The sequence below is a fragment of the Staurois parvus genome, unplaced genomic scaffold (assembly GCF_062004578.1).
Source record: "Staurois parvus isolate SC_StPar_1 unplaced genomic scaffold, SC_StPar_1.0 ptg000114l, whole genome shotgun sequence".
NCBI lineage: Eukaryota > Metazoa > Chordata > Amphibia > Anura > Ranidae > Staurois > Staurois parvus.
Window position 1 is genome coordinate 3,814,848 of NW_028317910.1, and position 11,841 is coordinate 3,826,688.

Sequence of the window (11,841 nt, forward strand, 5' to 3'; positions counted from 1 at the left end):
TGTGTATCTCTCTCTACCCCTGTCCATCTCTCTCTCTCTTTTTCTCTCTCTTATTACCTCCATACTTTTTTTCTCTCTCTGTGTATCTCTCTCTACCCCTGTCCATCTCTCTCTTTTTCTCTCTCTTATTACCTCCATACTTTTTTTTCTCTCTCTATGTATCTCTCTCTACCCCTGTCCATCTCTCTCTTTTTCTCTCTCTTATTACCTCCATACTTTTTCTCTCTATATATATCTCTACCCCTGTCTATCCCTCTCTTTTTCTCTCTTCTTCTCTTTGCTCTTTCTATCTCTGTCTCTATACAGAATGGTAGAGACACCCCAGAAGACAGCTAACAAGGAAGGGTGTGAAAGTGACAGGTGAGCCCACAGGACACTCCTTCCATTGCTCTTGGCATTGGCTATGTACTGTATTGTATATGTGAGGAGTGTCAAGGGGGGGGGGGGGTCACATGCTTCACCATCAATGAACCAACATGACTGCTGTTTAGTTGAAAAGGGGAATGTAGCTTATGATGTCACAGTTTTGTCTTTATTAAGAGCTCAGTGAGAAGGAATTCAGTTCTGCTCACACTCAGCCAAAGGACACAGCTCCTTCCTGGAGTACTGGACTGCAACATCACATCAGCACTGGGAATACTACACAGGACTGCAGACAGGACTGAGCGCTGCTGGGGGAGCACAAGCAACAGGAGCTGCAGAAAGTAAGTGAGCACACCGCCTGTTGTGTGAGTGAGACCTGCAAGTCAAATGTATTGTGATTGCATTAGAAGCCACAAGTACTTTCCCCATTTTGCTCATTTCTCTTATTCTGAGAAACTAATAAATAAAGTTTTATGCAACTTTTTTTGATACCAGTCCTTTTTATATCTATCTGCAACAACTGATAGGACATGATATAAAAATTGGCACTTTTTAGACAAAAGTTGTAAAACTTTACAAAAGTTTTTTAAAAAGTTGTTTTATGATTTTGAACATGCAGAAAGTGATTTTAAAAATGTAATGATGTTTATGTGGATGTATTTACTTTTATACAAATGTCTAAATAAGCAGAAAACCAAAACTGTCATTAGCTTTAATGCAAGGGTAAGGATCTTTATTTTCAGTCATGTGACTGTCATTTTTAATCTTTTTTTAAAATATTGGTCACTTAAAAAAAAAGATCTTTATCCCGGTGTGTTAGCTTTGTGAATAGAGCCTATTGCCTGTGTTTTGATTTTGTCACCATGTCTCGTTGAATGCATCCCAGTAATAGGCTACTTATGTGCTATCACAAGATGCCGAGGCTATAGCAGGGGATGAAAGGTCACTCCACCCAAAACTGATATTGCAATGTTTAGTAAATGTTGGAGAATTTTAAACCAGCTAACGGTTCCTTTTATGTCTCGGAACACTGGCAGAAAAACTTCTATGTTTGGGTTCTTCCAGGGTCTGTCCACTTTCTGCAGCCATTACAGAGTCTACTTTCCTAGTTTGATTTTCAATTTATTTTTCTATTAAATACAATGCAACAGGAGGTTAAAAGAATTTGTTTTTAAAAATCCAACAGAAATGATCTATAGCAGGCAGATCTCAATTATCCAAGTTCACGGGTGATTAAAGCATCAAAAGTCTGCCCTTTAAATGAAATTGTATTTTTTGGTGGAAATTTTTTATTTTTTTTTAACCACTGCGCTGATCAGTCCATTGAGCTATGCTTTAAATGCCTGTTAATAATGCCTATCTGTATAAAAATCTTAGCAAGCGTGCTTCGGGTGCTGATGCAGTGTATTTAGGGTCAGAGAGAGAGAGATCTGATTGCTCCGTCTCACCTTCCTGAAGAACGCACATAAACCTCAGCCTGATTCCATTCCACACTCAGCCAGCATCCAAAACCCACAAGTTTTCCGAGCGCCAACAATCATTGTTTTTTTCACGCAGAGATTAGTGAAATATTTCACCGTCCTCCTCCGCATGGACAAAACTCCATTTTTTGGTGATCTAAGGTTACTTGGGCAATTATTTCAGCTTTTTTTTTTTTACGCCTCTCTGACTGTACCGTTGAGCTCAGTATTCTGAGCCGTTCAAGAATTTGGATGCGGAATGTAAGGAATGGTTCTCTGATTTTGGTCAGAATGCTGTCGCATTTTTTGGACAGCATTGTGCAAAGGACATTTTATTGGCGTGTCATCTGATTAGAAAAACAGTCCAGTGGGGTAAAGGTTGAGGTGGGTGTGAGGACAGAATCTGTACTGTAAAACAATTGTCAGGTATCATAGGACAGTTGGGGGTGACAGAATACTTGGTGCATCTTGTTAAGCCCTGGCACAGGTGCCCATTTTTGTTATGCCAAGGTGCCAATTTTGGCTTGAATTTTTGATGTGAATTGAAGCCCCCTATTCTGGGTGGCAGCGCTGATGTAGCGTGATGATTAGTGGATTCCGTATGGTTGGGCAAGAGTGGGTACAGTTTGCCAAAGTTCCATGCCTACCTAGACAGGACAGGACAAGGTTGGCATGCAAAGGCTCCGAAAGAAATTCCTCCATGAAACTTGTCTTTGTTCCCAGTGATGTCTCCTATTAGTGAGTGAAGAAAAACATGCTGCAAGGACACCCCCTATGGGCCATTAACTATACTGCTCTGCCTAACTTACAGTTCCCACTCCAATGCCAATTAAAAAAACTACTGGCATGATTTTACATTTTTATACAAATACTGTTCCTGTGTTCTGTGTTACAGCCACTGGACACAAAGCCATCTGTCATGAATTAATCTACTGTTGGAAGCAAATCATAGAAGACTTTGCCTCCCGGGGCACTACAAGTCACAGCGTGCCCTGCTGATTATCAGGGCACACTGCAACTTTGCCGACAGCTGCAAGGCAGAAAACGCAATGACTGTGTAATGCAGCACTTAGGCTATTGTAAACCAAGAGTGAGTGTTATCATCGTATTATTGATGGATACATTATTTACATTCTTAATCTTTCTGATTTCAGGGTTTCTCTCCTTGATCTGAAATATCTGATCCCACATTTTGGAAGACTTGGACAGGTAAGACATCTACCATGTTTTATTAGTGTCAAGGTTTGTTTATTTAATATAAATACACAAATATATATATATATATATATATATTAATAATATAGAATAAATACAAATTCCCAAATTTTTATAATACATTTGTAAACCAGCAATATTGCAGCAGATGTGGGAAAAGATACCATTGTTCTGGGAAAGTGATGTTTGTGCTGGAATTATTTGTTTCTTTCTCTGCTAACATATGCCTAAACAAAAAGCAAACAGGAGGAACTAATTTTTCAATCACTTATTTGACTTGTCCAATTGTAGAGCAACTGATCGATCCTTCCTATAGTTTGAATTTTGGACGGTAACAAATATAATGTGGAATATACTTCTTAATGATTAATAGTACCAAAGAAAAAAAATCTTCAGAATAATCACCTTTGAAATGGAAAATTACATTTAATTTGTTGACATGCAATGGTTTCAAACTGTATTTAGAAAAAAATAAAATCCTCCCAAAATCATCCACAGGATGCTATAAACTTTCTCAGCATTGCTGGCCAGCAGATATTATGTCATTTTAACATTTTAATTAAAGCAGAGGTCTCAGTTGCAAATATATGTGGACCTTAAATCACCACCTTGCAGTACCACTGTAATGTACTACTGTAATAACCTAACGTGTGAAAGCATGAACATGGCAGATTGTGTGCAAGCAATGAAGGGGGGATTGTGTCTGGTTTCCATTTCCATGTATGGTCTACTTAGACATTTCATTTTCTTGGTGAATGATTACATACAGAGAATCATAAGAATCATACCATTCCTGATTATCTGAATTTATGAATTGTGTCATTCTTTACCGACTGATAAATTTGCATGCATCCATTTGGCAAAAACAAAAATCTTGCCATTAACCAGAGGTGACAGAATACTCCAAATTTCTGGGAATTACTTGATTGGTTAATTGATTATCGTTCCTCTTGTTTCCATGATTGTGGTCCCCTTTCAGTGTTCTCTAGAATGCCTTAAATGATGCAGACATCTTGTGATATCAGATTAGAGATAATGTGAGAAAATCTGCTGCATACTATTAGTTAAATATCGGAAAGTGAAAATATAGGATGCAGAGGATGTAAGACAAAAAATAGATTTGTCTCTTAAGACATCTTATGGCATTAATGTGTTGCAATTTTGTTTAGTGGGTGAAGAAATGATTGATTTTTACATTTATTCAAGAGTAAAATCTTGTGTTGATTGATAGATAGGTCAATGGACAAATAAATAGATGATAGATAGATAGATAGATAGATAGATAGATAGATAGATAGATAGATAGATGTGACCTTGCAACAGCTAAAATGCAGTCCAGTTCTAACACCCTGAAAAACGTGTGCCCACCTCACCACTTCTATATCCTTAATCCCAATGATTGCATATTTTAACAGATGTAATTCTTTGCAGGTCTTGGGTGCTTTCAAGATGTTGCGGAGTCTCCTACCACATTGTAGTTTGGCGGTTTTCATCCTCAGTTGCACATTTCCCGCACATGGAAGACCAACACAGGGACTCAACAATAGAGTGTAAGAGATTAGCTGTGTCTTCATTCATTTATGTATATACATACAACATATGTACGTGTCCATGTGCTGTATACGCCATTGAGAGAACACAAATTAATCAAAGAGCTTCCTGGTTCAGCCTTAAGAGTTTAGCTGCAGAAGGATGTTATCTCACACATGCCAGCAGTGAATTAGTACTTCTGGAGCAGCTTTTATGGATTTGTGATAGTTCATGTCAAGGGATGGAAATGCATTGGGACTGCAGATAGCAGTAACAAATGTAGCCTTAGTGTGTACCTCTAGGATTGCCTTTAAGATTTGGTTTTGGACCATAACAATTTTCCTATAGAGCCCTTTCTTATTTAGTTATTCCAGTGCGAGGGAGTCATAGGAAACCTTCCCAAGGCCAGCAAATAATGTGCACCGGACAGCTTGGGCCCCATCCAAGCCAGCGGCTGCACTGCTGTTGGTTGCACAGTGAGTTTTCAGAGTTTTAATATAAAATGCAGTCCTTTGAGGAATCAAATTTCCACCCACATCAGAGGATTAATTCTGAAGTAATTCTTTAGTTAAATATAGAAGTAAAATGGAAAGGAATCAAGTGTACACATGTAGCCCTAAAGAGAGAAGTGTAATTAAATCTACACCTTTCACTAACACTAATGTGAGCCGTGTCCCTGGGAACATCATACACATCAATGCTGTATTGTCTGTGCTGGATGGGGAAAGGAGGAGAAAAAGGAAAAGCAAGAGGGAAAGAGAAGAAAGGGATAAACAGGGAGATGGAGAGAAAGAGAAGGAAAAAGAGGGGATTGGAAATCCCAGATATACTATCTTCCTTCCTTTCTTCTCCTTCTTTCCTTTCTTCCTTTTTTCCTTCCTTCCTATCTCCCTTCTTTCCTTCCTTCCCATCTCTTTTCTTTCCTACCTTCCTATCTCCCTTCCTTCCTTCCCATCTCTCTTCTTTCCTTCCTTCCCATCTCCCTTCTTTCCTTCCTTCCCATCTCCCTTCTTTCCTTCCTATCTCCCTTCTTTCCTTCCTTCCCATCTCCCTTCTTTCCTTCCTTCCCATCTCCCTTCTTTCCTTCCTTCCCATCTCTCTTCTTTCCTTCCTTCCCATCTCTCTTCTTTCCTTCCTTCCCATCTCCCTTCTTTCCTTCCTTCCCATCTCCCTTCTTTCCTTCCTTCCCATCTCCCTTCTTTCCTTCCTATCTCCCTTCTTTCCTTCCTTCCTATCTCCCTTCTTTCCTTCCTTCCCATCTCTCTTCTTTCCTTCCTTCCCATCTCCCTTCTTTCCTTCCTTCCCATCTCTCTTCTTTCCTTCCTTCCCATCTCCCTTCTTTCCTTCCTTCCCATCTCTCTTCTTTCCTTCCTTCGCATCTCCCTTCTTTCCTTCCTTCCCATCTCTCTTCTTTCCTTCCTTCCCATCTCCCTTCTTTCCTTCCTTCCCATCTCCCTTCTTTCCTTCCTTCCCATCTCCCTTCTTTCCTTCCTATCTCCCTTCTTTCCTTCCTTCCTATCTCCCTTCTTTTTTCCTTCCCATCTCTCTTCTTTCTTTCCTTCCTATCTCTCTTCTTTCCTTCCTTCCTATCTCCATTCTTTCCTTTCTATCTCTCTTCTTTCCTTCCTTCCTATCTCCCTTCTTTCCTTTCTATCTCTCTTTTTTCCTTCCTTCCTATCTCCCTTCTTTCCTTCCTTCCTTCCTATCTCCCTTCTTTCTTTCCTTCCTATCTCCCTTCTTTCCTTCCTATCTCCCTTCTTTCTTTCCTTCCCATCTCTCTTCTTTCTTTCTTTCCTTCCTATCTCTCTTCTTTCCTTCCCATCTCTCTTCTTTCCTTCCTTCCTATCTCCCTTCTTTCCTTTCTATCTCTCTTCTTTCCTTCCTTCCTATCTCCCTTCTTTCCTTCCTTCCTACCTCTCTTCTTTCCTTCCTTCTTATCTCCCTTCTTTCCTATCTGCTTTCTTTCCTTCCTTACTATCTCCCTTCTTTCCTTCCTTATTTCCTTTCTATGTTTCTCCATTCTTTTCTTCCTTTCTTTCTTCATTCATCCCTCTCTGCGTTCCTTCCTATTTCCCTCTCTCCCTCCCTTCCTTCCTTCTTTCCTTCTTTTTTTTATTTTTAGCATTAATTGATTATTAGTCATTGATGCAAATCAGTGCTGATCACTGTTTGTCTTCTACATGAGCATAAAACCACATGGTCAACCTACACACAACCTGATTGGCAAGCAACAAGACCAATCTGGTCCATTAACAAGTTATATGGATCAGAGGCTGAAATTCTCGAATTGGTCAAAAACTAATCATTCCCTTTTTTACGGAGAAAAATCAACAAGACTTTCATTGAGCCAACCCTACCAATTCCTCCCAAATCTGAAACAGATTAGAGCAGGTCTCAGAATCAGTTGACACCTCTGCCCATCTACGGCCCCCATTCCTCTAGATCTTTGGAGTCTTGCTAACTAATCAAATTTCCCATAGAAATTAATACACGCTGCTATAAAGTCACGCCATGGTGTGAATGTGTGTGGGAGGATCTACACAGCTTGTGTGTAATTTTGAGGTCAGACATAATTTTCTATGCAGATCAGGGTGGCTGTGCGCCTGCCAGCTCTGGCCTCGGATCCTGTCTCATCCATGGGAGACGCGCTGTCTCTCGCGTGGGTTTCACAGCGGAGCAGGATGTGTCTCTCATATGTGAAAACACTTTGGATTATCCTGTGTAACCACACGCTGCACTTCCTCTCATCCATTTCACTGGATCCGACCGCTGCATCTTCATTTACACTTTCCTAGAACTATTGAGAACTCTCACTAGAAAAAAAAAATCACATTTCTCTAATTACAGCCAGTAGCTGAAGCTGGGACCACTGTAAGGAGCTGACCACCTCATTTAGACATACAAAATAAATTGTGCCTGTACCCACCCCCTACCCACCCACAAGGAGGAAACTTGCTCTTGATTCAGGAGAGGAGACTTTTTTTTTAGCAAAAAGAATACTTGTTTAAAGTAAAAATTACCAATAACTTTAACTCCTGGCATATCACAATATACAGTTATAATATCATTTTTCACCAATGCCCCAACATTTATCATTAAAACGTTGTCCTGTGACTTCGCCTAAGCTGAGATGATGTAATCTGTCTGCTGCAGGCAGGAGGAAGCATTTCCCCAGTCTCCTCTTCTCCAGTGATCAGACTGTACATTGTAAGTTGTAACAAGATGAAAGGCAGCAGCAGGGGCTGATCTGTGTCTGATAGTTGTGAAAAAAAGAACTGCATAGGTAGCAGGACTGTGTTATCTCTGAGCTAGCATCTCAGTTCAGGAAATAGATGATGCCTGAACAAAAATGGTTCCGTCTTTCTGGAGAAAAAAAAAGCAGATGAAGGCGTTGTCAGGGAGAATACTGTGATCTCTGTGAGAAGCAATAGGTGCCTGGAAGTGATACACTTACATATTACTTATATTGTAAAGTGCTGCACAAACTCTTGGTGCTAAATAAGTCCTGTATAATAATAATTACTTGGCAGGCTGTTATTATCATGAAAAAAATGACAGTCAGCTTTAAGATGGTGTTCATAGAAATCTAATCTCGAATTGTGACTCTTACTGTACAGTTTATGATGCTTTGCGTTTTTATGAACCAGGTAATTGCACCTATTGACAGTATCATTTCTCTCCTCTTGCAGAAGGAGGGCGGTCTCTGAACATCAGCTGCTCCACGACAAAGGACGGTCCCTCCAGGAGCTCCGGCGCAGGATCTTCCTGCAGAATCTAATAGAAGGGGTGAACACGGCAGAAATCCGGTCAGTGCCTGACGAATTGCCCCGCCCCATCCCCAGCGTCAAGAACTTTAACACCCTGCGCCTGCCTGGTGAGGAGGAGGGAGTTACGACCCAGCTGACTCAGGAGACCCACAAATCACAGAGCTTCAAAGACCCCCCACCGAAAATCCCCAGCAAAAAGAAGAAGGGCAAGCCAGGGAAGAGAAAGGAGCAAGACAAGAGGAAGAGGAAAGAGCGGGCGGCGCTAGAGGGCCTGCAGGACCCGCCTGGGTCAGAACTGTGGTGGGAAGAGCTGGGCATCAGGTCAGTAGACAGACCTCTGAGATGACACATTGGGCTGGTTTTCCATTAAAGAGTTTTGCTTAAAGGAAATGCTGTTTTCCTGGCTGTCATGCTGATCCAACAGTTTCAGTACTTTCTAGGTCACTGACCTCAAACAAGTATGTAGATTAGGCATCTCGGCTTCTTTCTTCATCAGTGACTCACAAGTGCCAGAGACAACCAGGCTAATAGCATTTCCAGGAGACATATATATTTTAGTATTAAGTATTCTTTATCTCCCCCTCAATCACTATTTTTTTAAAAGGGTGAAACTTGAATCTGATTTCTGAGTTTGTGAACGAGCCACATGGGTCACCAACCCAATGATGCTCCTCAACGTAACCCAATGGGAAATGAAGATCCTTCCTAAGGGGCGGATCGGCAAACTCACAGTAACAGGGAAACCTGGGCACTCAAAAGTGGAACTCTTTCTGCTCCACCCTTTTCTGTGGGTTCCCAGCTCCACCCCTCGCTGGCAGTCCTTAGGAAAAAGTCTGTGTTTCCCATTGGGTTACATTGAGGTGCACCCATCTCCAGCAGATGAAGCAAGATTAGAGCCAAGGACTTCAGTGGGGAAATCTCACTGTCACGTCCCAGAAAGGCAATGGGTGGTTCAGCACACCGGCAGGCACTCAATCACTTCCTTTGCAGACAGTGAAATCAGCAGTTGCCATTGGCTCATAGTAATCTGGTTGCCACAGAAGCTCCCTTTGCATCTCTGAGGCTCATTTCTGATTGGTTCCTTGCTGATCCAGTGTTTCATAAAACTATAGGTAAACTGCAGCAAATAAAGAAAGGGCATTGGCCACAGCCGCCATTCAAACATTAGGTTTTGTTTTTTTACGAAGGCAAAAAACATGACAGCTGCATTTGATTGGTTGTTACAGGAAACGCCTTAACTGCTTCCCCCGTTTTCCTAAAACTTCAGCAGGGATGACTTAGCTGTGAAAACGTGGTGTGATCCTCGTTCAGTCAACTCATCCCAGTGCGGTATTTATCTTTGGTCTCTCTCTCCCTCTGCGTGGGCTGACTTTCTATGTTACTTTCCAAAGGGGCTGCAAATTTTAGTGCAAGACAGTGAAATTTAAGTGCACTTTGGATGAAGATCCACCAAAACCACGGCTAATACAATTTATATATCAGCTGAGCCCAACGCAGATGTGAAGACTCTCTGTTCCCCCCCCCATTCCCTCCAATGTGTCAGTGGCAACAAAGTATCCTCTAAGTATAATAGAGGATGTGCTGTACGCTTCCTGCGCCTCCAGAAAAGCACACATGGTTTATTTATTAGACGGGCCATGAATGGATAGCTTTGAGTTCTAAGAAGTCTATTAGCCCCGACCAGAACTCCAGGATTGTCCAATTGTTTTTTACGGTCATTTTGCATGTAACTTTTGATTATAGTGTGTATTCATGGGAATTTTTAGAATGGTTTTTGTGAGTTTTGATTAATGTTTTAACACATTTTTAATGCTATGTGTTAGGAAGGGATCCAAGTGTTCTTCCACTAAAAAAAAAAAAAAAAAAAAGCAAATCCAATTTCTTTTTTTATACTGCAGTGATGTCACTGCGCACACAGCAAGTAACAGATTTTTGATTGTGCCAGAGTCTTTACGCGTTTCACCAGATGGAAGCGCTCTGAGGTTATCGCAAAAAAAATAAGCTATGCCAGATTTTTTATTTTTTTTGCTGCCTGCTGTTCTGTATTCCCACTCGGCAACAATCAACCCTTCGTGATTTTCCGGTAGCGGCAATTCAATTGCCGGAAAAAGTGAAACTTTGGCACGGCTGTTCCCATGCCTGTCGGCATAAAGTCGAGATTCTCTGCAGGCCTCTGAATTTTAGTTGCTGTAGGGAAATTTTATGGAGGTGGCTATTACAGACCCATCCTTCTGAAAACACTTATGCCCAGACTCTCATGATGATCCGCTGGCTTCAGCACTTATTTGGTTGTGATTTTCAGGGGAAGGTAGCTCATTGGATGGAAAGCATGGTTGCTCCCAAGTCGGCTAACAAAACTAGTCAGAACTTTAGCCTCTGTAGGGGGGCTTTATGAATGCAGCCACTTCTGGAAATACTAGCTCTCTGGCTGTCATGACAATCCAATGACTTCAGTGCTTTTTCAGTCACTGAATCTGAACCAGCGTGCTGATGAAAACGTCTTACTGACCTTCAAGCTTGTTCTGGTTCTGATCTTGTCTCAATATACTGAAGCCAAAGGCAGTAAAGCAGCAAGCATTTTCAGTAATGTCAGTCTCGATATAGGTGCCTTTTAAATCCTTCATGTTTTGTATCAAGGTAGAAGGTGCTTGACCAATTGGCAGACAGTTTAATGATGTTAATAACTGAGTTTTGATTAACAAAGGGCTCTGATACTTACACTAAACCGACTTTCCTTCTGTCCACAGGACGCAATGAGAATTCAACTGGAGCCTCCTTACCTATCGGAGAAAGAGAACATAATAAAAAAAGGAGATAGATCCGTAAAAAATAAGAGCGGGGAGTGCAGCGGAGATCTTTGAACTTGGACTTACAAGATGTATTTATTTTCTGTAAATAACAACCAGAGACTGCCCGAACCCCCAAATGCGCTGTCTTCCCCCCGCCGTTTGTAATACTGCACAGCCGCCCCCCCTGCGGCCCCTCCCTTCCCCTTATTTATTGGTTGGATTATATATTTATTGTGTTTTTTTTATTATTATTATTCCTTGTGCTGCTGGCGTCCCGTTTCATGTTGCACTTTAATGTCTAGAACGCGCCAAGAATTTTTATTTTTTTTTTGTTTTTTTTATTTTATTTTTTGATATTGAATTGAACATTATTATTTTTTTTCTCTTTTGTGCATGTATAAGATGTGGCAACTGGTGGAATTTGTACAGAATGTGTAATAAATTCGGTGTCCAAAGTAAGCAAAGCGCTGTCTGGTTCTGAATCCCCTTCACTTCCCCCCCAGGGTGGTGAGGGCCAAACTTACAACCCACATACTCATAAACATTTGGTATTAAAGGAAAAATTGTCTCTATTTATAGAGCCATTTACATTTTTTTTAACTTTAAAGAAGCAGCGGAAAAACTGTGAACCTCCACAGAGACATCCTATAAATTACTACAGATTCAACGTATTCTTTTTTTCATTACTTTAGATATATAGTCATGTCAATGTGGTAT

The 11,841-nt window shown here is 40.9% G+C and overlaps 1 protein-coding gene across 1 annotated transcript; it reads left to right on the forward strand.

Annotated features, from left to right (window-relative positions):
• The first annotated feature begins 526 nt into the window (after positions 1-526).
• On the forward strand, positions 527-11,588 carry PTHLH (parathyroid hormone like hormone). The gene is made up of 5 exons (XM_089671739.1): positions 527-704; positions 2,978-3,032; positions 4,470-4,588; positions 8,258-8,656; positions 11,083-11,588. Exons 3-5 carry the CDS (start codon positions 4,488-4,490, stop codon positions 11,090-11,092), a joined length of 510 nt encoding a protein of 169 aa, XP_089527865.1. The 5' UTR covers positions 527-704; positions 2,978-3,032; positions 4,470-4,487; the 3' UTR covers positions 11,093-11,588.
• The last annotated feature ends 253 nt before the right edge of the window (positions 11,589-11,841 follow it).